The sequence below is a fragment of the Clarias gariepinus genome, chromosome 23 (assembly GCF_024256425.1).
Source record: "Clarias gariepinus isolate MV-2021 ecotype Netherlands chromosome 23, CGAR_prim_01v2, whole genome shotgun sequence".
Taxonomy (NCBI): Eukaryota; Metazoa; Chordata; class Actinopteri; order Siluriformes; family Clariidae; genus Clarias; species Clarias gariepinus.
In genome coordinates, this window is record NC_071122.1 from 15,722,592 (window position 1) to 15,749,684 (window position 27,093).

Consider the following 27,093-nt stretch of genomic DNA (forward strand, 5'->3'; position numbering starts at 1 on the left):
AAGCAGCACATCCACAGCTGCATTGATGATCGAAACCGAGCACTTTAATGTAATCGTTTCCTTAAAGCAGCAAATTTAACATTCTAATTGAGCTGGAATGCCGAAGACATTAATTATCTGAATCCGTGGATGCAAAAACCTGACGTCATCAAAAGATCACAAAGATGCACAAGAGTGGAAGAACAGACAGACCAAAACATTTTAAGAGGAGTTTAACAAGAACATGTGTTTTACATGAATTGAATCGTGATTAAGGGGCTAAATAACAATAATAATAAAAAATAAAAAAAGTGTATAATCCACAGCATAGAAACCAATACTGATGATTGCTTTAACATTGGGGGGAAAGTGTGAACAGTGAAACAGCGGGAAAAGATTAGCAGAAACTATGGTTAATGAAGGCATGCATTATTTAAATTGCATAATATAAAAAGGTCTTCATGAATGTTCTTTTTTCTCCCCTGAACTTGATGGTCCTCCCGATCCTTTATTTCCTAGGAGCAGGGGGGTTGACCGGGTTCAGATTCCGCATCTTGAAGTAAGACACCAGCTGACCAGGCACTTCGGCAAGAACACTTTGGGCCAGAGCTTCTTTGGGAGCCTGTAGAGAAAAACAGCATTTAATTTTAAATAAATAAATAAACATATCATGCATAATTAAAAACACTGCATCTGTTACTATGCATTACATAATTTCATATTAACAAGCAATTAGCAGCTCAACTAAAAGACCTATGAGATGATACACATACCTTGGCAAAGTCTTTATAAGCCACAAACTGGACTATATCTCTTAATACTTGCTCTCCGGTGGGAGATTTAAGGACACCTTTATCTCCGTCGAGTACCTCCATGGCCTTAAAGTCTGCCTCACCAACACCCACAATGATGATGGACATTGGGAGCTTCGAGCTGTTGACTATGGCCTGCTTGGTCTGGTCCAGATCAGTAATCTCTCCATCAGTTATGATCAAAAGCACGAAATATTGCTGAGGGTGAGAGCAGGACAAAAATCATCAGTGTGAGGACAAGCTAAGAGCAACCTTTTAAATAACTACAGATTTGCTCATTCATTTCGTTACAAATAAAACTGAATAAACATCATTAAAACCAGTGGCTGTTTTTACGAACTCCAAGTTTACACTGATTGGTATAGGAAAGAAAAACGATTAATCTTATAGAAATCTAAATTGCAATATTAACCATGTGATTATCCAAGATATAATTAATTAATGTATGCATAGTCAGTAAGTCATGTGTTGTTGTTTTTTTCCTGAACATGCTGAAACTTATTCATCAATGCACTGTGTGTTTTAAACTAATTGCGTGTGTGGTTTGGTATCCAGGAAAGGCTCATTTTGAATATTAATATAAATAATTCCTATGAAGCACTTGTAGGGATCAACAAGAAAATGACGGAGAGATCTGAGAAAATCTGTTGTTAGATGTTAGACTTATTGAAAGATCATTGTGGGCATGTTGTGACTGACAGATTTCAAAAACTAATAAACCCAGAAAAATAAGTTAACTTCATACAGCTACTCCTATATATATTATTAAGTTTAAATACTAAGGGATGCATTTAATAGTTCATGGTACAAACGTCTTAATTATACAGATAATGTGTGCAAAAAAAGCTACTGCAAAAAAGTTTATGCAACATGGAAGTGACCAATCTTGCTTCCCTAAAAACTTTAAGTTGCTAACTTCAGCTGTTTTGGAGAGATGATTTTATATGTGCTCCAAAAATGGCCATTTTTAGCATAATACTGTGTCGCTTCAAACTACTGTATAATCATTTAAAATGCAAATTAATCATATTTCTATATGAGTATTGATACTAAAATTGGTATAGGCTGGTGTCAGAAGGATATGACCTGTAAGTGACCAAGTGTTGCTTAAATTGGTTTATGGTCATCATCATCATTTATTTTATTCCTTTCATGTAAATGCATTATTTGTACAAGACTCATACAACTCATTTAAGTTTTCCTTTACATATCCATGATCAGAAAGGAGCAGATGGAATTTATCTACCCCCTTTGGTAAAAGCTTAAAAAAACAAAAAAACTGTAGTGTCCGTAACCATGTCAAATTCATGTTGTAATATCTTAATTTTGCATCTTAGAATAATACACTTTTTCAGATTTTCATGTGAAATTTAAATTGCCCAAGTTTCATCTGAATGACAATGAACATCATCGGAAGATTTGAATTGAAAAAGTTACGGACACTACATAAAAGGGCATGGAATTGTATTTAGCAATTTAGCTGTTATAAATATAAACATGTATGTATGTTTACAAAAAACGAAGCATTGATCAGGAGATAAAAAGCATTCCGTATTATGCAAAATGGTGTTACATGATCCTATCTGAAAATTCCCTTTTTTCACCTAGGTAAGACACTTTTTAGTACCATGGTTTTGGTCAAATGTGAATTTTTACTCAAATCACGCAGCCCTAAAATTTACCCTCCCCACATTTAATATTTGTCATTTGTCAGTGCAAATTGCATATTTTTGATCTTTAAATCGACTACACAGAGTTACATCTGTTACAGTTTCTAAATTGAGCGGGCGAAAAATGTTCACAGACACTTCCTTTTAAAAGAAGCTTTCACCTTACCCCTGCATTTGGCTGCTGAGCTGCTGCTGCAGCGATACGAGCCACATGGTTGATGATGGGGGAAAAATTAGTTGGGCCGTAGAGACGCAGCTGTGGTAGAACACTGCGGTACGCCTGTATGATGCCTTCCACTCCTGCAGAAAAACACAGGAATAATCCTGAACAAACGGATATCACTTTTTATAGGTCAACAATGTCGAACGAGACTAATGACTCGTACCTTTGCAGTAAGGATTACTGGGATTGAAATTCAGAGGAAACTCATGGGACACCTGTAAAGTTGAATCATATGCAGTTATTTATGTTTAAACACACACATGCATCTAGTGAGATAAGAGAAAATTGAACTTTTTCTAACCTCAAAATTTGGAGGCACCTGAGCACCAAACCCAAAAGCAGGAAACAATTTATCCCTAGAAAAGTAAAGTACATTTAATGATCGTTACTGCCTTCAAATAGTGCCAAAGCAGAAAGATAAAAAAAAACAAAAAACAAGTTGAAGCTCTGCTAAATAGACCTTATGCACTTACGCATCATAATCCTGGACCACAAGGCCCACAGACCAGATTGCACTGAGGTACTGGTTAATCCCGTCAGGACTCAGGTAGTGCAAAGAGTCTTTGGAACGAGGATCCCCGTTTGAGCCGGTGAAGTCGATACCCACCTATAACAAGCACAAGTCTGAGATTTCCCTACAGAACTGCACTATTGTCAGTAGGGCTAATCTTATCAGGGGGGCTTCATATGCGTACATCATCTCCGAAAGTATTGAAACAAGACCAATTCAACCGGTCTTGCTGTACACTGAAGACATTTTGACAATTTAGTCATGTCCAACTCCCATCCGTCATTAGGGCACTGCCCATCAAGGGGCACTCCAACGGCCAGGGAGGGCAGAAGACTATCACGCGTTTCCTCCGAATCACGTGACGCCAGTCACCGCCATCTTTTCGAACAGCTCACACACCATTGGGAGTGCCGTAACGCACTTAGAGGACATCCGCTTCTTGTGATCGAACTCCGGATGATGGAGACAGCACTTTACCACTGCGCCACTCAGATATTTTAACAGTAAAACTATTATTATTATTATTACTATTATAAACTATGGTTTTTCCAAGCTTATTTCCATTTTGGTTTGTTTGGGGGGATTAGGGTGTGTGTGAAATGTAAGCTCAAGTGGTTGAAGGTCTGGTGGTTGCCTTCCATTTTTTCCCACTGATTTAGTCCTTTTTGTTGATTGTGTGTTTTAGGTCAATGTCTTGTTGCACAATTTGGTTTCTCCAAATAGATTGAAGGAATTTCTTTGTAAAATAGCAGAACTAAAAGTTCCTGGAAACGTCCTAAATCAGCAAAAAAAAAATATTTTTAATAGATCATTTCCTTCTCAAATTTTAAGCTGGTTTCCACTTATGGCATTTGTATAAAGACTAACTTACCTGTATGTTCTGAATAATGATCAAGTAAGTTAAACAATTCTGGTGTTATTAGATCTTAGAACTCGTCTCCGGAACGGATTCAATTCATTTGCCAAGGTTCTACTGTAATTAGTTCTGCCAATAAAATAAAGGCAGGCACTTTGTCCTTGACTGCGGGTAAGCACCATCACTAACGAGCTTTCTAAGTTTAGTGGAAAACATCTAAGCGGTAACTATAACATTCTAATATCTAAAACATAGAGACCTTATGTCTAAGCAAGATTTAAAAAAGCGTCACGCTTTTATTTCTTGTAGGGTGAACGCGACCTCACCAGGCCGAGCCAATAGGGCCATTCAACAATTACAATTTAATTAGACTGATTAAATCAAAACTGACAAATACAAAAGAGAGACAATGTATTTTCAATTGTTGGTTCCATGCACTGGCTCACAGATAAATAGAGGTTCTAATGATTCCGTCACCAATTAACTAAAATATAATTGTTTATTAATTTTATGCAGTTCACCTGGTAGTGCTGTTAGGTTTGTGCCGACTCGGTGCAATTTTTGCATAGTTTAAGCCTATCGGTTTTTGTACTTGATGTTTTTTTCCCTCTTATCTATTAACTGTTTAAATAATTCTACCACCTACCTGAGCATACCTGGGCATCTAGATCAGATGAACTTCAAGTTCAAATCAGGAAATTCAAGTTCTAATCTAATTCTAATCAAATCACCGTACTCATCTTTAATGTCTTCAGTGTACAGCAAAAAAAAATTTCAGAGTTTTCCAATACTTTCAGAGGACATTATTGTAATTCTACAATTCAGGGGTATGTACTGTATGAATATATTATGTGGCATCAGTGGACCTATGAGGACCTATGAGGTATAATAATATTTATTTTAAAAACAAATCATACAACTTTTTTTTATTATTTAATTTAAATACAACTATATATTAAGCAATAATCATTCATTTCTTTGACGTTAAAAGCAGCGTATGGTATTAAGAAGCTGTATATGGGGCAGTAATCTTACCGTGATGTTAATTTGGCAACCTCCCATCACATAGTCCAGGAACGTATACTGCGTCTCTATCTGCAGGCGATAGTGCATTATGACATAACATGCAAAAAAATATCTAAAGAAAGAAAATCTAATGTAAAAAAAAAAAAAACCTTAAAACCTGACATAAAAAGATGATTATTATTATTATTATTATTATTATTATTAATAATAATAATAATAATAATAATAAAAGACCCGACGACATACACACCTTGCAGGATTTGAAACGGACAACGCCGGAATTCTTATAGCTTTTCTTCTTCTTCTTCTCGGGGTGAATACACTCAAACTCCACCTGCAAGCATTACCAGAACACTCATAACAAAAACACGATGAAAGGTGCGAGACAGGAGAGTGTAAAATAAGCTGTTACTGAAGACTGTCTCACCGTAGATCCACTGTCTACTTTCAGAAGCTCATCCACTTTAGTTTGAAAAACGCCAATGAGATCGTGTGAGCCATCGTTATCATGATCAGAGCAGTGGACCTAAGGGGAGCAAGTCAGAGACAAAACGTTTAGATGGGCATGGTGCAGCTGCTCACCCCTTGGTCCTTAGCCTCCAGCAGGCTGGCTGCAGTGCAAGTGAACTCTCCTATTAGGTCAGAGCTGGTGTCTTCATCCTTATCATAACAAGCCACCTAGCAGTGAGACATACAGGGACTGATCTATTAATGCATTTAACACAAGAAGACTTTCTGGAGGCAAACGTGGCACCGCTCTACTCTAGCTCGGACTCAGATTCCAGGTTCAGAAATGCAAAAACTTTAAACATGTATACACTAAAATGACACTATATGTCTAAAGATACCTATAGTAAATTTAAGACATTGATCTTTAATTATTAATACTTAGAAAATTATTAATACCCCAGGCAAATTCTGACTTAAAGTTACTTTTTTTCAACCAGCAAGTTTTTTTTTCTTGATTAGAAATGACACATTAGAGATAAATGCGTCATTTTTAATCGCATTTCCGAGAACTTTTAGTTCTTAGATATGGTCTTATAGCCCTTTCCTGACTCTTCTCCCAGAAGATAATGAGACGATGTACAAAAGGCATCATTGTGGAAAAAAAAATTATTACTCATCTTTTATTTACATTTGAACAAAAAGTGGCATGTTCAAGATTATTCATACCCTTCTCAATAATCAATAGAAAAGCCTTTGTTGGCTATTACAGCAATCAAACGCTTCCTATAATCACTGACCAGCATGTCTCCACTAGTATTTTTTATTCATCTTCAGTGAAGAGCTCAGTGTCTTTCAGGTTGGAGGGTCTCCTTGCCATTGCCATCACAGTCTTTAGTTTCCTCCACAGATTCTCAATTGGATTCAAGTCAGGACTCTGGCTGGTCTACTGCAAGAAGTTAATGTTTTTGTCTACTAACCATTTCTTCACCACGTTTGCTGTGTGTTTTGGGTCCTTTTCCTTTTTTACGCCAAATGAAGGCTACATCATTGTGGCCAATAAATAAAATTTTTGTTTCATCTGACCATCTTGTCCAGATGAGCATTTGCAAAGGGCAAGCGGGCTTATCTGGAGAAGTGGTGTCCTCCTTGTCACTGTCTACTAACCAACAGCAGAAAAAACAAAAAAAAAGTACAATGCTCATGCACTTGGTTGAGTTGCAGATCTGCCTCGACTTTCTCGGGTGTGGAGATGATGGCCTCTTCCACTGTGAAGACTGTGGCTTCATCTCAGGGTCGTACCCACACACCCAAGTTTCACAAGACCCAAGGTCTTCTTCATCTCTCATTGTCTTTCAGTGATGTTCTTCTGCTCTTGAAGAGTGCGTGCCACTCAAAACAACTTAAACGAACCATTGCAGCATCGCCAGAAACTTGCAGGATAATGTCAAACGTCTCAGTGGCAGATTTGCACAGTTTCATAAATTTCACTTACGCTTCTTGTTTTAATTCGCAGTCCATGATGAAGTAGCACAAGTGGTAACTGACATGGTCAGAATAGCACCGGCTGCACAGCTCCCGATGTACACAGGTTGATATCTTTTGGCACGCTGACTTATGAAGGTCGGTGCTCCGTGTGTGTGTGTGCAGCATTGTGCTGCCATCTGTTGGCGTGTTGTGTTACAAAACTAGTCTCGAAACGTCTTGATACCGTCTCATACTCTATACGAGTAATAACTGCTAAACATCATTCTTTATATTTTGGGTTACACATTATGTAACAATGGAGGGTGTGTACTGGAAAGATGCCTGCTGTTGGCCCTACCTTAATAGGCTTGTTCAGGTCTGCATTACAGAATGTATGTATGGAAACTGAGAATTTCTTCCAGGATGGGTTTAAATTGTTCTTAATGACCTGGAATTAAAGGGGAACGAAAAAGACATCATATTCAAAGCAAAGAAAATCCAGAAACTCAAATAGTTCTCAAAGTTACATAACAGGAAGTGAATCGGCACCTCAGTCCTGTGAACCAACTGCCATGAGCCATCATCAGCCTGCTTGAAGAACTCCAGGAAAGGATCGGATTTGCCAAACAAATCCTACAAATATAAGAGGAAAAAATTATACACACACATGTATACAAAATTATTGACTTCATAAGAAGATAGTATTGAGAGACGACTAAAACCTTTACCTTCTTGTCCAGGTTCCTGGCTTCTACTTCCATCACAATCGCTCGGTTGTCCTTCACTTCTTCTGCCACAATCTGCAAAAAAGGAAAATCATGGGCAAAACTTTGGAAATAAATACCTGTTGTTGAGAATATTAGCTAGCGAGCATAGTGGCTTGCTGTGCCATTTAGCAAACATAGCCGAGCTAGCTAGTAGCCCGTTTTCCTATGGTGGTTTGGTAGCTTTATGGTGGAACCAATGCGTCAGATCACACTTTTTTTTATGCTCCATTTTCCAGATTCAGTTCTTGGCTGGACATAAGGTAAATAAGCTTAGACTCCTAACTAACTGCTAGACTATTCATAATTCAGGGTATGTAAGAATGCATAAAGACACTTAGGCATTTGCCAGACATTCTTATCCAGAGTGACTTACATTTTTCTCTCATTACACATCTGAGCAGTTGAGGGTTGAAGGCCTTGCTCAAGGGCTCAAATGTGGCACTGTAAAGATAATCTTGTAGCATATTAAAACGTGCAGCTACATATATCTTCTAATACTATAATCCACATGATGATCATGTTACACACACCACATTTATCACTAGTGCTAAGAACTCACACTGACAAAACCTATTTGTAACCTATTTGTTCATAATAAGCACTGCACGTCATAGGTGAAAGTAAAGAAAAGTTCTGCACAACTGTTCATAAGGAAAAGTCACCAAAAATGCAGTATGTTTGCCTTCAGCAGGCAAATGGTACTCTTGAAATGGAAAAGTTTTTAAAAAGGCAGGCTACAAAAACTATCGTGCACAGTCAAACAGATAAAGATTTCACACTGAAGCATGCAGGTGCTAGGAGAATTACCAGCGTGGGCTTACGGAGTGCAAGGCCTGCAAAAAGTTAGCATTAAATGTTTCAAAACACTTCAAAATGATAATTTTTTTAATAAAACGTTGAAGGATTATTATATGCTATTTATCACATAAATAAAAAGGCAAAAAATTTAAGTATACCGTTATTGTGCCTTTGCCTGCAGGTTTGCCTGGTTTAAGCTGAAGGGGGTTGGTAATCTTCTTATTAGACACAACCTAAGACAAAAATAATACATGCAGATTGCAAACATTCCACCAATCACCATTACAGATATTTCATAACATTGCACTAACAGTTAGGGAATACTAGATATGCTTTGTTGGGGAAAAGTGAAACCAACTCAAAGCTTCACGGTATACGGTATGCGGCATGTAAAACTGATGATACCTGGCCAAGGGTACATTCGAACCCCCCCAAGAAGTCGTCATCTTTCAGGTCGACAGATTTGTTGTCGATGTCGTAGATGCACAGCTTTAGTTTTTGCACCCTCTCGAAGTAGTAGTCAATGCACAGTCTTTTGGAAAACTCCGGGTCCTGGCAGTTAACCACTGTCTCTGTGCGGTCCACCTACAATTCACAAAAAGAATTAGTGTCACAAGCACACCACTCCTCGACTAAACCCCATTAAATCCCACATTTATAGCATTGCATACCTCGGTCCATTTGTCGTCCCCCGCGCTCTGCAGCAGAACACACAGAGGGTCTGACTTTGAGCCAACATCTTTGTCAAGAAGGTTCTTGCAGGATATGGCGAGCTCAATCTTGGTCACATACTGGGTTGCCATCTACACACAAACACACACAAAAAAGGTGGTGGTGGTAAACATACTGCATGTGGAGATAAATACACCAATGATTGAATGAATGAAAACATAGGTGATCGGTAGCTATTAAAAATTGCACCATGTCCCAACTTAAATAGTATTGCGATTCTGCAAGTATCACGATTTAAAGTGGGGTATAAAATTAATAAATTACGCTATTTAGATTAAAGCTTTAGTGGGTGGATTTAGAGACCTTGTGGTTCTTGAGATATGAGCTTAACGAAATGGTTACAATTAGGCCAACTGAGATCATCTGTCTTGCCTAAGTAGAGGGAGGAAGCATTCCTCACTGGAGTTTGATCTCTGTCGCACCTACTGTCTGGTCACCATTGGAAAAAAAAATTAGATTTGGAGCATTACTATATGGGACTGTTTTCCTATACAGGAATGTGGCTCAACGTAAAAAACCGAAAGCCTTCAAGTACAATATGATTTCTTCACAACGTCCAAAAGCACTGTAAAGTCAAGATAATCTTAACTGATAGTGTTTAACGTAATGCTCCCACTGTCCTTTGACAGTTTTATCTTTGCGCTGCAGTGCTCAGGCCAGGTCATTAAAACAAACAGGTTTTTCTTCCACAAGCCATTCATTTTTCTTCCACAATGTGCGTGAAAAGACAACTTAAAAACGTGCCTAAATGCCTCAAAAATCGGGAAAACTCTAGTGCTATTTTGGGAGGGTGATCATTCTGTAGTCACGTTTTAAAGCACAATGTAAAAGCTCCAAGTAAACAATAGGTTAATCCCCAAATTATATATCCTAGGCGTGGCTGCAGGTTTTCATTCCACCCAGGCAGGATTTTCTTCTACCGGTATAGTCAGCTGGTCATGGCCTTCATTAACCCTTTAGGTGTGGTTTCTGCTTGGCTGTAAAACAAGCTGCCGCACCAGCGTTCGGTTGGTAAGATTAGGTAGAGACCATTATATCCTCTTTATACAATGCAGGAAATACAGTACCATTGTCTATAGAGAGAAAGGCATGATTTCTGATCGGAAGGTTGGGAGTTTAAGCCCCAACACCGCCAAGTTGAGCCCTTGAGCAAGGCCCATAACCCTATGTGCTGTTGGCTGCCCCTGCACGCTGATCCGCACTTTCCTAACTGGGATTACAATTTACAATTTCTGTTTGGGATTAATAAAATTCTAATTATTATTATCTTATAGTTGTTGTTATTGTACAAGGTCTGGATCAGCACATTATTTTGATCATTATTAACCTACAAAACTGTCACCATGGTCACTGAACAGACATACACACCCAAGGAGAGGAAGTGTATTCCGATGTTTCGTCAACAGAGGGCGACAAAAAACACCCAGGTTCCTAAACCGTAAAATCGAGGCGGATTTTCCTTCATTCACATCCTTTCAACTTGATGTGCGCTCATCTTTAACAGCTACACTGCCGCCTACAAGCATAACTTGCATCTTAAATAAGTCTGAGTGTGTACAGTACACTAGGTTAACAGGTGTGCTACATTTTATAGATGCATCCAGATAGATGAAAGGATACTTTGCATTACGTAATACAGAATTTGATACATAAATGGAACAAACAAAAATAGAATGCATACAATGTATCCTTTGAAGTAAACATCACAGTAATGAACGTTGCCAATGGCAGGTCTGGACATAGTTTTCTCCCTCCATGTTAATCCAGATTACTTTCCAGATGAACTTAAACAACTTTGTGTGTGTGCGTGTGTGTGACTCACTGTGTGCCAAACCACACTCACCCATAAACCACAACAGCTCTGCCCTGACTTCCTTACCATACATATCAGCAGTACTACCAGCTCAAAAAAAAAACTGTTTCTAACACACTGAATACTTACTCAAAACTATGAAATCGCATACAATGGCAAGATTAAATCCATAAACATAAAACCTACAAAAGCACAACCATGAAGATAGGTGGTACTTCCGGATGTGCGTAAACACACACTGTTAAATACACATACACACTAGTCATTCATACAGATTATTACCAAAATAAAAATCAGCACATAAGATCGCAAGTCTGACCTTAATTACTCGCACGAAAAGAACTTTCTCCCCGCAGTACCAAGCGCTGTCGAAGTGTTTTAGCAAGCAAGCTGCTGTGCGAAAACGAAGGTGTGGCACATTACCCCGCGACACACACACGCGTGACGCTATTGGTCGGCAAACGCAGCCTTCCTGTTGGACAATTCAACTGTCAATCACGCCCGCGCGCTGCTGCTGCAGCACTAGCACTACCACACTCGAGCTGAGCAACATTCCACACAGGTTCATTCATATCTCTCTGACACACACATACACAGCTGTCTCCTGCTAACCTTAGCGAATTTCACACAGAAAGCAAAAAAAAGTAAAAAATCATTATAATTAAATAATAGCACACAGAAGTCCAACCTAAACCAGTTTGTGAGAGGTGAAGGAGCCAAACGTGTGTCACGTGGAACAATATTCACGGTTTAATTAAAGTTTTATTACAACTAAATAATGGGATTAAAGATGACCCAAGCACTCAATGTTATCAGTGTGTGACATGCCCTTTTGTTCCTCTAAGGATTTTTTTATTTCCATTATCCAAGGTTTTTAAGGGACTTGCTCAAAAAGTCATGAAAATCAGCACACAGGTGTGAACGCGCTACCATTAGCACACCTGAGTGGCCGAGCCCGATATATTGCTGCTTAGCTCATACACACTTGCATGGATTCATGCGAAACCCGGTACACATTTAGATCTCATGCTTTCGCTGTGCATGTCAAGGGCTCTACCCTACAGGAAGTCAGGATGTTATTTTGGGTTGTTTGCAAAACGCACCCAATGGACTTCGATTTACTTCTACAGGATTTATACGATCGCCACCAAACCGAGCCGATGTGATCAAGACACCGAGGATGCAAAATTGTGAAGGAATTTTTTGATCTCTCAAACAGTTCAAATAGAGTTTATGGGTGTCTTAATTTTAGAGTAGGGGGAATTTTCGGGCAATGTCCTAATGGTATCAATGCATGTGTCCACTGTGTTTCTGCTGTGCCCAGGCAGCGCGTGCACAGGTGCTTGGACCCAATCATCGTCGCTTGCACTCGCATTCAGAAATTCTCTGCAGTAATAGTACTGGAGTTCGTTGATGGGCATCAGTCTGTTGTACAGCTCTCTGCCTAAAGTCAGCCGTGTGTTTTTGGGTGAAAAAGTGAACCATTAAAATACATGTTTTTCTAGTGGAGCACGTTTTTGAAGCTGACGATAAATACATAGATTAAGTTCATCAAAAATTGTAAGCAGCTATTCCGGTGACATTAAAATCACATTGCGAAATTTTGCAAGATTTAAGAAAGAACTACAAAGTGAGAATAATTATGAGTTACATTAAACGAATATTTTTGGTTTGAAGGGACTTTTTAAACACATGTATACACATATTTTTTTTTATAAATAATTGTGTGTGTGTATACAGTATATTGTGTTTCGACTATGTTTTAACATTCATTGTGCACACACTATTCACTTTACATTAGAAACTCATTTACACCTGCAGATCATTTATGCAGTTATTTAAAGTAAGCCAGTCATGTGGCAGCAGCACAAAGCATACAAAACAAACAGATGCAGACCAACAGCTTCAGGCAACGTTATCATCCAAACGTCAGGATGGGAAAATGTGCATCTGTGCATTTTACATAAAGCAAGCTTTAACTGTGGCTTAGATGTTAGAAAGACAAGAGCTGCTTTAAGAAGCTTATTTAAAATCCGATCTAAAGCCACAAACTATGTACAAAGTAGACAAAATATTTTTTACCCTTTGATCTTTCTGATTTGATGTCACTCCATAAACAGGAAGGGAAGTGATATTTGGGAAGTTGAAGCATTAAAAAAATCAAAAGTGCATTTGTAACAGAATTTACAAGTTGTGTGCATTGAAGTACACATACAAGAAGCATTAGTCCTCTGTTCATCTCCACATAAAGTAAGCTTAAACTTTGGCCTAAAAAGACAAGGGCTGCTTTAACAAGCTCATATTAAATTCAATCTAAATCGAATATTGCTACAAACTACGTACAAAGTAGACAAAGGATATTTTACCTTTTGATCATTCTCATTTGATGCCAAGCCATAAACAGGAATGGAACTGATATTTCACAAGTTGAATAGTTAAAATTCCAAGTTAAGATTTAACTTTTATCTTTTAGTTAAGATCCAAGATTTATTAAAGAATACAAATTGTACATAGTGAACTACAAGTATAAGCAGCATTACCCCTCCGTTAATCTCCACACAAAGTGAGCTTTAACTGTGGCTTTGATGTTAGATATACGATGGCTGGTTTAACAAACTTATTTTAAAACCTAATGGTGGGTCATTTTCGTACACAATAGATTCTAGGAGTTTACACCGAATCGTGCAAATCAATCGAATAAGGCCACCCAGTGTCCAGAGTCTTGGACTTTGTTGATAAGAAAAGGACAATTTGAGTTGAATTACCAGGATTTTTACAGGAAGTCATACAATGCCGTTTAGCAATCATGGTACTAAAAAAGAAAAGCATCCCAGAATGCACATAAAAGCTTCATATGAATGCACTACAACAAGAGGAACAAAAATCCAAGGCTATCATGGCCACACACTGGACAACTATATAAAAAAATTTATATAAAAAAAAAAAAAAAAAGAAAAAAGCCAGGTTATTTTTCCAAATCTTCAAGTCTCCAGTTTGAATGAATCTGTGCCAGTGATTTGATCACATTCTTTAAAGTCTTGTTCTTGGTTGACATGAATGAAATATGGTGCTTCCCACCCTACCATGGTTGTAAAGAGTAATAGAAGTTACTATAGCCTTACCAACAGGGTGAACTGAACTGGGCAAACTGTTTCTAGCCACAAAACCCTTGCTCAAGGACTGACTGAGGGGATAACTGCATAAATGAGCAGGAATGCAGATTTTCCTAAATAAATGGACAGCAAGTATCTACTGTATATACAGTTTAAGCACATTATTTTTATTATGCATACATTTTTGCATTTAATTTATTTTTTTTGCAAATTTTAAAAATAAAAAAAATTAGGTCCTGACATAAAAAAAAAAGGCTCTGATTTCTGTATAGCAGTGTGAAACCACCACTCTATCACAATAATGCCAAATAACGAAGCCTTCTAATTGGTATTAATTAATTATCACCATATGGTTAAAGTGTTGATTAAAGGTTTCCAATATTACTTGTACATTTTTTTTTACTACAACTGGTAGTCATGCAGTGACATTTCTTTGTCCAGTCAGTACGACGAGTAAAAGGGCAAGTTTTCCGTCATGTTACTTTTACCATACTTTAAGTGTTAAAGGACCAAGTGGCTTTTGATACTGTACAACAATAGTGGACCGTAAACATTTATAGACTGAACTTTCAGTACAAGGACAACAGCAGACATTAGCAAGTAGCTTTAGCAACAAGCTAGCCACTGTTAGTAAAAAATTTAACCCTGACTACCTTTTCATAACAGTAGTTATGATTATTATAGTCAACATTATATATTTAATCTAATATTTTGCCTGTGTATTGAGTAATTAAAAGCAATTACTGCTACAAGCTATAGGCTATGTAAAAAGTAGGAAAAGGTGCTCAGGGCAAGTGATCATTCTGATGTGATGTCACTTTATTAACAAGAAGCGAACTGATATATGAGAAGTTAAAGAATGTGCATTCTTTAACTTGTACACAAGTTAAGATGTCATTTACAAGTTATAGTGGTGAAGTACAAATAGCATTAGCTCTCTTTTCATCTTCACATAAAGTAAGCTTTAGTCTACAAGTCTGTCCAGCACTTTATACTTATCTGTACATTGTTCATTAACCTAATGATATTGCAGAATTCCTTTATTATTAAAAAACAATTGTGCAAGCAATAACATAACATGCTTCAATGATAATTATTTATGGAAAAAATAATAATACTGCACCAAACGTAGCAGAATCACTGAGCACACCCTAAACATATAAATTTTACCCTTGCTCGTAACATGCTTTAGCTTGATACTGGGTTTGTGAAGCCATTAGTCTACACGCTAAAAAAAAATAAAATAAAAATGCATGCATCATTTTATTTTAAAATATTTTATATATGCATTATATATAAATAAATTTTAAAAATATTTTTTACAGTATGGAACAAGTTACATGATTGCACTTAATTAAGCTCTATAACATTAACTCCAAAAAAAAGGTAAATGGTTCTTCTCGCTTATCCTGTTTAAACATTTTATAGGAATATGGCTGCAAGCTAAAATAAAACTGTCGGACCACAGAGCCTCATCTTATATCGGCACATGGTTACTTTAAGAGTTCCACATGCCATCCAGTTATGATTCTTATCTGACCATAAAACCCCATCAATAATTCAATAAGTCATAGGTTGTCCTCAGTTACAGCAATATGAATTTTCACAAAGTGAAAGTCAGAAGTTACTGTGGTATACTGAAATGAAATTGAGCATTTCATAACTGTCAAAGGCTTTTATTGACAATTATATTAAGACTGTCATGCAAAATTGAGATGCTGTGTTCCTTGAGCCACTTAGTTATCACAAAGTGCTCTATCGAAAATAATTGTTTATCACTAAACTGTTTTGGGGTAATTGGTAGTAGTTGCCCTGGGAGGATGTTTTGGGCCACTCATTCATGGCTGTGTTCTTTGTCAAAATTATGGGTAAGGCCACTCCCTTGGCTGAGAAGCAACCCCAACACACAAATGGCTTCAGGATGCTTCACTGCTGGTATGACACAGGACAGCATGCCAGGGCGAAGTGCAGTTTTTTGGGGGGTTTTTTTCAACACTGCAAATATTGACCTTTGGCATTTGTTGTATTCATCAATATATTGATTTAGAAAATGGTTGTAAATATAGTTCCTTACACCATGGTAACTAACATATGACGAAAAAAATTGTAAAAACACTGAAGCAGAAGACTTTGTGAAAATTAATATTTGTGTCATTCTCAAAACCTTTGGCTAGGACTATTTTCTTAAGTCACTGAACTGAGGCAAATTGTGAATTATTGATAACTGGAGCAAAATTACCTTACAATGCTCTGGCTAAATCTTTAAATTTAAAAACTATTACTTTAAGAGTAAATTTATAAAATATCAGTAAACACATTATGTATAGCTAATATATAAACATGAAACAACGCTACAAACCTGTATTTACAGCTATGAAATCAACCATTATACAGACATTAAAAATTAGAAATCCACACTTTGGCATTTTAGAATAAACCACTGCTGCTTAAAGAGCCCGAGATTGCTGTGCTTTGTGAAGTCATCGGAAAAGCACTAAATGCAAGAATCAGGAATTAGTTGCATAACATTTAAAAGCTTTAATATCTATTGTTTCTAAAACTGTAGCACAAAGTCCATAGGTAACAAACAAACAGGAGGACATATTCAGGGAATGTTGCTGTAACAAAAAATAAAATCTTCGAAAGTAGCTTTCATTTACTCAGTTACCCATCACTAGTCCAAAAGAAGCACGAGCACAACAGCTGGAGTAAAATAGCTGTCCTGCATAGCAAGGTTTTACCCTATTACGTATCTTTACACAATAAGGACAGTCACAGGTTAGCCTCTCTTTACATTTTGGGTACAGCATTGCCACAAATTTCATCTTCAACTTCAGCTTAAATAAGAAGCACAAAAGTGTCCACCAAATCTTAAAATCTATTTGTGCCCGAAAATTATTTAAACCATTAAAGAAATTCACCAAATAAACATAAGCTTTCCAGTCAGGGATTACAAATCCACTGAAGACTATACTTCATGAACATGGCAATCCATTTTCAGGGTGGAAGCAACAAGCCAAAGCAGGAGGGAATTCAAGTAAAAGATGTCAATCATCTTAAAGAAATAGAAAAACAGCCAACTGAGTAAATGACCATTTCACGTTTAGGCACTCGCATGGTAGATGTCTTGGAAATAAAGCTGGTGTATGTCCAGGTATGCGGTCATATAAAGATAATCAAACATTGCGGAGTTTTAAAGCCGGATTTAGATAAAACTTACCTTCAGCACCAAGACAACTCAAGCAGATCTTAAGCACACAGTGTCAAAGTCAAAAGGCAAATAGTAAAACACCAACACAAATCAGTATAAAATCTGAATCAACAATAGCTGTTAATAATGCATCTTTAATTATGGATCTTTTTCATGGGTGCAACTCTCTGGAAGCATTAGCAGTACAGGAGGTGATCATGGACTGGTATATTTAGTCAAATGCTTCATGAAGAAGCAAAAAAAAAAAAAAAAGTCTTTTCTCACAAAACAAACGCATACAGACCCACTCCAGATGAATACATGCTGTGGGTTTGGGTCAACATTAAAAACGCTTCCAAATATATAATATAATATATAGTAATTCAGATGGTTAAACCCATAACTAACTCTGGAAAAAACTGTGGCTCTGTAGCATGCAATCCACAGCATCATTGTCCATAGCCAAGTATACTACAAAAGTAGAACAGATGCTGCTTGTTTACAAGTTTCAGCTAGTTTTGCACATTAACATTATTAAAACTTATCAAATTCATCTTTCCAAAATATAACAAATTCATTTTAAAACATGATGCAAACAAGTTGAAATAAGAAATAAATTAAGAAATAGGTTGTTTTTCAAGAAACACCTTTTCATTTCAGAACAATTCATGGCTTTTTGTAAAACGAACAAAAAAACAAACAAAAATAGACTGACACAAAAAAGCGAAAATGTGGATTTCATACAACTTTAGGGGAACATGTGAAACATCCAAGTCAGCAGAGGAAAACAATTTTTATTGTTTATTTGTTGAGTGAAAGAGGACAAGAAGAACAGGGGAAAAATACAATACCTTGCAAATTCAAAAGTTCAGGAATGTCATTTTATTGACAAAATAGTTACTATGCTGGAAAAATATGTACAATGGCAAATAATACCAAAATAATTGCAAAGCTTAAGAAAGAAAGAAAAAAAAAAAAGGAAAAAAACCAGCAACACTGCTACCATAAGTCACGGCAATAAAGTAAGTTGAATACACATACACATGATGGAGAGCAGTTAAAAAGAAGAGTGTAAAGCTTTCATTTACAAAACATTACATTGCTGCATTTATTAAACAATGCTGCTTATCCATTTACAGTGAATAAAGTCATCGCATTCATCATCTTGTGTTTCTCACAGGTAAAAATTATTCCTAATATACCTTGCACTCAAAGTGGAACATCAACTGACAAAACCCTTTCATGCATTTACTGCCTAGAGTGAAAATATAACTAAATAGAAAGGTAAGTTCTTTTTAAGGGCATACACACCATCCATGGCAGAATTAGGTGTACCCCAAATCTGAAAAAGCATAAACCACAAAATATACGGCACATGTAGCGCAAAAGGTCAAAAACTAGACTTGGGAAAAGTATATGAACAGAGAGGGAATCAGAGAAAGAGAAGAAATTGGCCAAAGAAATGACAGCATAGCCATCAGTCAGCAATAAGGGATTCTACAAACCCTCACCTCTCACATGAATGAATCCCACTCTCAAGCATTTTAGACAAAGACAGTAACAATAAACCACCCCTTCATAGTTTGCTACAATCACACTTTAAAAGAGTCAACATAATTTTATTTCTCTTGGATCTACCTTCGTGATTAATCTACCATCATCAGATTTAAAAAAAGTTGTTACACCACTCTAAGCTTACTGCATGTCCATTTTGTCATGATTTCCTTCATCCCATAGTGATTTTTACTTTTCTTGCACCAATAGGCCTATCATTTAAGTCCATAACAGCAGACATTGCTTCATCATGGGAATCAAATGCGACCATTGCCTCTCCTGTAGGCAGCCCTTTCTCACTAAACTGAAGGCACACCGAGCCATGCAACACTTTATAACCATAGAAGAAATCTAATATTTCATCAACCGTGACAGTAAAAGGCATATTTTGAATTTTAACGATGGTGGGTCGTGGGTTCCCTGCACCACCAGTGGTTGATGGCCTTGGACTTTCAGAGGATGGTCCAAAGGCAGGCTGAGAACTTGCAGAACGATTTTGGTTTCCACCACGATTTTGACCTGCACCTTTTCTTGAAGATCCATTATCAAATGATGGCATGCTTCTTAAGCTCTCTGGGGCACCAACAAAACCAAGAGGCGCACTGTTGCTACCAGGGCGGAAAACAGGGGGTTCCAGGACAGGCCCTGGTAAGTGCCCACCAACAATAGGGGGAGGAACAGAAAGAGAAACATCACCCAAAGCTGCACCTAATGGAGGCAGAGGTGGTGGGCCTGCTAAGCCATTACCTGGGGCAGCAAATGGGTTGACAAAAGGAGGGCCATTGCCAAGGTTACCTACAGCACTTCTAAGAAAATTGAACTCCTCCCCAGTCATTCCTGGGAAAGCATGCTGTGCTTGAGCTTGGATTTGTGCCTGCACTTGGGCCTGAGCTTGGGCTTGCGCCTGGGCATGCGCATGTGCAAGGGAATTATTTTGAGCTTTTTGTCCCCGCTTTGACTGAGGGGGAGGGTTTCTTTCAACCTCCTTCATCTGCTCATATGTTACCAAGTGGACAAAAGCATCTCTGCCATTTAACTTTTGCCTGTGCAATCGTTCAGCTTTGTGAGCATCTTCCTCGGATTTAAACTGCACCACCGCTTGGCCAAGGCCATTACCATTTCCATCAACTAGTACTTTCAGGCTGTCTTCAAACAATTGAATTCCATCTAAAAACAGACGTACATCTTTCTTTGACACATTATAGGGAATATTTGTTATGTGAGCACAAGTTCGAGCACCCTTCCCACCCTCAGATGAGCTTCCTTTATGATCCCCCTGGGAGCCCTGCATTCTTTTGCGAATTGCATCAATCTTTTCAAACATGTTTTTTTTTGTGATTGGGTGCACTTGTATAAATCGACTTCCCATGTACTGCATGTGGCATCCAAGAGCAACTTTGTAGTCCATTTCATTTCTAAACTCAACAAAGCCCTCCCCTGTCGCCCTCCCATTGGGTCCATATGCAATGTAAATGCTGTCTTCAACAATGTCCAGGTTTTTGAAAAACTCAAATATCTGTTTATTTTCTGCTTCATATGGGAGCCCTTTTAAATACACACAGAACTCTTGTTTATGAGGTGACCGTGACCTAGCACGATCTCGACTAGAAGGGGAAGCGGAAGTAACGCTTCCACGATGATGGCGACTCTGTTCTGAGTCGATACTAACTTTAAGCTGCTCCACACCTGCTCCGAGAGCATCTCTCCATTGTCTCTCTGAAGAAGGAGATATTTCAATATACCTTTGGCCTATGATGCCAGCGTTTCGTTTAAGAGCTTCAAAGGAATCTTGGGGTGTAAAAAATTTAACCAAAGCCCTGCCACTGCTCCTGCCAAGACCATCTCGAAGTATTCGAATAGAGTCAATCGGTAATCCATGAAAAAAATCTCCAACTTCAATTTCAGACGTACTGTAAGGAAGACCATGTACTTGTATGTACAACTCGTCAGGGTTCATTAGTTGCGATTTTAAATGGGCCTGGAGACTAAGTGGATTTAAAGGGTTTAGGGGGTTAAGAAACATTGCATTTGGACTTCCAAGGGACAAAGGTGGTCCTGAGGCAGCAACAGGTCCAACTGGCGGGGGAACACCAGGATTAAAAGGAGGGAGTGCTGAGAGGTGTGGCATGTGAGCCATGGGAGGAACTGGTGGCACCGATGTTAAAGGGTTTACAGTTGGTACTGGGGGTAATGTGGACACTGGTGGTGGTACTGGCATGGGTGGCATAGGGGGTAAGGTTGGCATTGTAGGCAAGGGGGGTATTGGAGGAGGTACAGTACTTAAGGAGGACATGGCAGTAGTCATGGTCGACCCCATGCTAAGATTTGGGCTGCTGAAATTATTAAAGTTTGTAGGCATGTTACCTACAGTTGTAGAGGGAAAGCTTGGAGCACTTTTGTTGCTTACTGGCTCATTAACAGAGACAGCTGTGGTTGCTGTTGAAGTGGTATTACTAAAACCTTGTGCAGTGGTTGGCAAGCTACCCCTTTCAGTTCCTCCAGTAATATTGGGAGGCCCTGACCTATTACTATTTCCTGAAGCCCCATCTGCATTTCCAGTTTCGAAACGCCTGCGGCTCAACTCGATCATGTTTTGCATCTCAGTTTTGCTGCTAAGTAAGAGGGACACTTTGGAACCTTTGATCGTTCCCCCTGTGCGCATCATTCCAAGCCTTGCATCTTCATCTGTTGCGAACACGATAAAAGCTTCACCATGGTCACCCCCTACAATATGCACGCCACCATCCGGGATTGTCAGACCGGAGAAGAAATGGCGAATGTCCATGGTGCCCGCCACAATAGGGAGGCCCTGCAAACGGATGACCACAGCCATGCTGAGGTGCTATAACGCACACCTGTAGATGAAAGAAGGCAACGACCATCAGGCTAGGGTGAAGGACAAAGCAGTTAGTAGGACAAAGTCACACAAAGCAGCCTAAAAACCATAGAATGGAGAGGATGAAAGTTGGTTGTACATGAAGCATTTGAGCAATCACAATGAAAACAGCAAAAACAAATGCAGTCATTTCTCCATAAATAAAACCAATCAAACAATGATTTCTTCTCAATGAGCTCACATCATAAAAATCATAAATATAATAACATAGCTAATGCCAAAAGGCTTCAATTCTTCCACATGTGGGTCCCACAAGTACACCACTGTGTACAAAAAGCCAATTTCAACCGAGGACAGATATAGTTTAAAATTAATTTTGACCACACTTTTTTAAAAGCTTGGATATTAATTATTAAAAAAAAAAAAAAAACATTATTTACCCAATTTACTAAATATAGAAACGTCTACAAATCTTAATCAACCCCTAGCAACAATATCAGTTGGAAATTGTCGGTTGTTAAGCATAAATAAAAGCCAAGTTAGCTGCTCACAAAACATAAATATGGTCCACAATATTCCATATTATTTAAATGGAAATGAGCAAGAATAGTGAAATTCTATAGCTCAGTAGCTATGTTTCAGAAAAAAAAAAATTAATCCAGCAAACAACTCAGGATTCAGGTATTTCTCAAAATATAGCAGCATAACATTTTGATCACAAGCAATATTGTATTTTATGCAGAATAAATCTTAGTATGAATACAATTCACCAAGTAAACAAAGAGACATGTACAAGAAAAATCTTAAACGTGTCTAATGAACTAAAGGCTACGCAAGTTCTTACCTGTATAATTAGCGGTGGTTCGTTACAAGTTGAGGACGAAACCCAAGCCAATCCTGTCGTCAATCATTTAAAATCAACTCTTGACTGTAATAAGAGAATAAACGGAGGCAAAAACATCAATGCAAACAGCAAAGTAACCAACAGCGCCCAGTGTGCATGTTCTACTACACCATTCAGCAGCAGCTATTTCAAGCTTTTTGGCATAACATAGTTGAAATCCAGGGTTCATTCATTTACATCACAATTCACACCAGACATCTGGCCAGCTGCAAAAGCCTTTGCCAGGTTTTAAAGTTAACATATATTATTGAAAAACTAAATTGGCAGAAAAGCATGCAGAAGAGCAAAACCAAGATTATCACTTTTGAACGGGTCAAAGATTCTCAAAGATGAAGGAAATGAAAAAAATTAATAAATTTAAATAAAGGTCAAATGGATATAACCATTTCATGCATTTTACCAGTCTTGTTAAAATTAAATTCTAATGCATAAGAAAAACCATGAGCCCCTGTGTTACTTGTACACAACACCAGCTGCAAAGTGTACAGGTAGGATGAACCGGCTACCCTTAGCTTTACTAAAACTGTCAATCTCAAAATGCATAAATGCATATTTTACTTTTTTTTTTTTTTTTACATGTAGGGCAACTGAGACTCCACAAATAAAACTAAATGAATGATATGAACGCTCATATCAGAGAATTGTACAAGAGTCTTCAAAATGCACATCAACAGTATGGTGTAGGCGTCAAAAAGGGCAAAAGTATTAAAATCTAAAGTATATTAAAAATAATTATAAAATTCTAAAAGCAGGTGCAGCAAATTTAGGGGAAAAACACAAAACGCACACATACACACCCCTCTTCCACATGCTGGGTCATTCAGATGTGTAGAATGTGTCAATTTTTGCCAGTGCATTTTGACTCAAATATTTTGAAATGTTTGCTTTTCTTTTCTAACATTTGATGTAGTGTAGCTATTACAAGTTTAGACATTTGCAAGTTCCGTAACGGAAACAAGTTCGCTCCTTCACCGAGAGATCTCAAGTTCGATTCCCAGGTGATGCTACAGCCATCTGTAGTCGGGTAACTGTGTAATCTGTAACGCTGTGTGAGCAGCAGTTCTAAAAACATGCGGCCGGCTGGAGTTACATGTCTTAAAGGAACCGCATGATGATCTTTACCCTGCTTGGTTCATAGTTGTTGCCCTAATAAAAAAAAAATAGTGCCCCAACTGTGAAAGTGCTTTGACAAAGTAGAGGTCTGCTACCACCTGAAGTGCTTTTAGCATTATATGCATAAATGTTTAATTCTGCTTACAGAAAGCAATTTGCGGTATTTGTTTATAAATACAATCAAATATCAATATCGCCTGTGACGCGGGTTCACATTTATGTCATAGCAACACTACCGTCTCTCGCCGAGTCAATGCTTGTTATAGAGAACGATGCAAGTGTAAATAAGCTCATCTGTGTGGAAAAATATAGAGAACTAATAAAGCAACGATACTGAAGACTCATTCCAAAAATAAAGCTAAATAAACGCCTTACTGCACTTTTCTTGCTGAAAACGTCAACATCTGGCGCACAAATCCCTGCGTACATCTTCACAATAAAAACAATAAACAAGGGAGATGCATTATAGCCAGCAATACTTTTAGAGCTGCTGTTTTAGAAACCTAATAAACAATCAAATAAACAATAAAACATCATTACTTTTCATTCAGCGACGTGGCCAACATACGCACTGAACGCTCCGCTCTGTCAAGTAAAAAAAAGAACAAACAAAAAAAATCCATCTGCAAAATTCCTTAAACCACAAAAGGGAAGTATTTATTAATAAGTAAATACATAATTGTGAAGATGACTCTACTTGATTTACTGTTTGTTTCTGCATCATTTGATCTGTGTATCTTGCTAGTTTTTATTATTGTCATAGATGGAGACAACAAGAACAAATCAGCAAATCCCTGACCATCACACACAGACTCTGAGGAGCGAGGAATCAGCATGATAGGAAATCCCTGTCTGCTTATGGCAGAGCATGAGGCTCATAATACAAGACACACTATGACGTCATCAAAGGGAGAAGGGAGGAAAAAAAAACATCAAAAGAGCTAACCGTTAAATAACCGTAGAAAGTAATTGATACATTTTTACAGTTTGAAAAGAGAACAACAACAACAAAAAGAAAGAAAGAAAATGTAACCAAGTATCTGATCAGACAAGTGTGTAAAAACTAGAAAGAGACAGGAATCCCAGACAAAGCCAGCACTGAGGATCAGAGGATCAACCAAGCCAGAGACACACAAGATCAGGATCAGGGGGGAAACAAGTACTCACACCTGTATGGAAGCGGAAAACAATAATCAATACACAGCCTGGTGTGCAGAAATACTGATATAAGGAGAAGGATTTCGCGTGTTGAAATCACATGGCACATCGAGCTGAGACACACCGACGATGACAAAATGGCGCAGCAGTCAGTCTGCTGAAACAACAGCTAGCGCTACTGGCACCCAGTTACAGCTCATCGGCTCTCTCTGCGCAAACACACACACACACACACACACGTATACACAGTGCAACACACAACATCTACCAAACAGCAAAGGAAATACAACGTCAAACTGCTTTCCCCGAACACCATGCAACAAAAAAAAAAAACCCTAGTTCTCTCATTTTTTCTCTTCCAGTCTGACCTACGCAAACCCCGGACATGTTTATGTGCAGTCTTGCAAATGGCGTCAACGCCGTGATCATCTACAGTGCAAAAGAAGTAATCTGTAATGGTTAGCTGTCCTCTGAACATCCTTACCGAAAATATCTGCTTTAAAACAGATTAGTTTGGTTGCTTGGGATTTGGTACTAAAACCCGAGGTCTCCTCTGCGCGTGCACGCTCTCGTCGCCTGCACACTCATCTCTGTATGGGGGAAAGCGCTCAGCGACGGCGCGCGCGCACACACTGACTACAAAGACCAACAAGCCGCCGGAGCGGTGGGCGTGTCCATGAAACCACGCCCCCGATTCTCCTTCACTCAGCGCCCTCTATCGGTTCCTGTAAAAAAAAAATATATATATATATATATATATATATATATATATGTATATATATATAATAAAAATATATACTAAAAAATATATACATGCAAATATATACTAAAAATACAAGCATGAAACAGAAATACAGGTCTTTTATCTAATGCCATCCAATTTACATAATTTGGAGGATTATGTTTGTGGTGAAGTTATTATTGCGCATGGTTTTGGTCTGGGGTGTTTAAAAACAGACTGAGGGTGTGATGTTGAGGTTTCCACTAAAAATATATTGTGTACATACAGTATACTGTATGCAGTGGTGGGTTTGCTACTTTGGGTGTACAGTATGTTGGCCTTGTGCTCTGGATCTAAGATGACTCTGGTTGGTGAATCTGGTTGGAAAACGTTTGCCAAACACTGATGAAACAGATGTTGTTGTTTTTAAACAACTGGTGCAAATTCAATCAAAATTTAGTTTGGTAGGAAGTGTTTGCATTGTCCACACAAGCATTGCAGCCTGTATAAAGTCAAGTATATTTCCATAATATCCAGTAAAATTATTTTGTGAGTATATGTTGATATTCAATTTTAGGATCTCTTGCAGAAACTGGCTCTAGACCATTATTATTGTGTGTGTTGTGAATGCATCAGACATTCAGGAGCAGAACTAAAATCTCAGTGTTTTTTCAGTTATCAATCAGCAATTGATTAACAAATAAGTTGATAAGCATGTTTAAAAAGAAGCCCAATAAATGACTCTCATATCTAATATATACTCAGCAAAAAAAGACACGTTTTCTGACTTTCAACTGTTTTTACTTTCAGTAAACTTAATGTGTAAATATTTGTATGAACACCAAAAGAGTCGACACCAAAAGACATAAACTGAAAATGTTTCATGATGTGTCTCTGAATAAAGGGAGGCTCAAAATCAAAAGTACCAGTCAGTATCTGGTGTGGCCACCAGCTGCTTGAAGTACTGCAGTGCATCTCCTCCTCATGGACTGCTTATTGCGGACAGTCTGAGCACTGATGGAGGGATTGTGTGTTCCTGGTGTGACTCGGGCAGTTGTTGTGGCCATCCTGTACCTGTCATGCAGGTGTGATATTCGGATGTACTGATCCTGTGCAGGTGTTGTTACACGTGGTCCACTGCGAGGATGATCAGCTGTCCTTCCTGTCTCCCTGTAGCGCTGTCTTAGGCGTCTCACAGTGCGGACATGGCAATTTATTGCCCTAGCCCCATCAGCAGTCCACATGCCTCCCTGCAGCATGCCTAATGCACGTTCACGCAGATGAGCAGGGACCCTGGGCATCTTTCTTTGGGTGTTTTTCACAGTCGGTAGACAAGTCTCTTTAGTGTCCTGCGTTTTTAGAACGGTGACCTTAAACGCCTACTTTCTGTAAGCTGTTAAGGT

The 27,093-nt window shown here is 38.2% G+C and overlaps 2 protein-coding genes across 5 annotated transcripts; both read right to left on the reverse strand.

The window, feature by feature from the left end:
- Positions 1–25,591, reverse strand: cpne1 (copine I). Of its 4 annotated transcripts, XM_053484669.1 has the most exons (17): positions 25,454–25,510; positions 22,639–22,722; positions 9,228–9,359; positions 8,962–9,141; positions 8,715–8,789; positions 7,720–7,791; positions 7,541–7,624; positions 7,350–7,439; positions 5,505–5,603; positions 5,328–5,411; positions 5,087–5,146; positions 3,158–3,291; positions 2,986–3,040; positions 2,848–2,899; positions 2,628–2,761; positions 753–989; positions 1–601 (listed from the first exon to the last, which is right to left on the reverse strand). In XM_053484669.1, exons 3-17 carry the CDS (start codon positions 9,357–9,359, stop codon positions 488–490), a joined length of 1,602 nt encoding a protein of 533 aa, XP_053340644.1. In that variant the 5' UTR covers positions 22,639–22,722; positions 25,454–25,510; the 3' UTR covers positions 1–487. The 4 variants fall into 4 exon arrangements, with proteins under 4 accessions (XP_053340644.1, XP_053340643.1, XP_053340642.1 ...); XM_053484668.1 differs by lacking the exon at positions 22,639–22,722 and having other exon boundaries at positions 25,454–25,591; XM_053484667.1 differs by lacking the exons at positions 22,639–22,722; positions 25,454–25,510 and adding an exon at positions 11,421–11,526.
- rbm12 (RNA binding motif protein 12) lies at positions 17,546–25,519 on the reverse strand. Its single transcript, XM_053484666.1, has 3 exons — positions 25,454–25,519; positions 22,639–22,722; positions 17,546–21,813 (listed from the first exon to the last, which is right to left on the reverse strand). The coding sequence occupies exon 3, from the start codon at positions 21,789–21,791 to the stop codon at positions 19,131–19,133; it is 2,661 nt and encodes an 886-aa protein (XP_053340641.1). The 5' UTR covers positions 21,792–21,813; positions 22,639–22,722; positions 25,454–25,519; the 3' UTR covers positions 17,546–19,130.
- Positions 25,592–27,093: the final 1,502 nt, after the last annotated feature.

Coding starts and splice junctions, on each gene's coding strand:
- rbm12 (XM_053484666.1), bottom strand. CDS start 21,791: ATGGCTGTGGTCATCCGTTTGCAGGGCCTCCCTATTGTGGCGGGCACC.
- cpne1 (XM_053484668.1), bottom strand. CDS start 9,359: ATGGCAACCCAGTATGTGACCAAGATTGAGCTCGCCATATCCTGCAAG. Junction 3,041..3,157: donor GTGGTCCAGGATTATGATGC/GTAAGTGCATAA, acceptor TTACTTTTCTAG/GGATAAATTGTTTCCTGCTT. Junction 2,762..2,847: donor CAGTAATCCTTACTGCAAAG/GTACGAGTCATT, acceptor GTTTTTCTGCAG/GAGTGGAAGGCATCATACAG.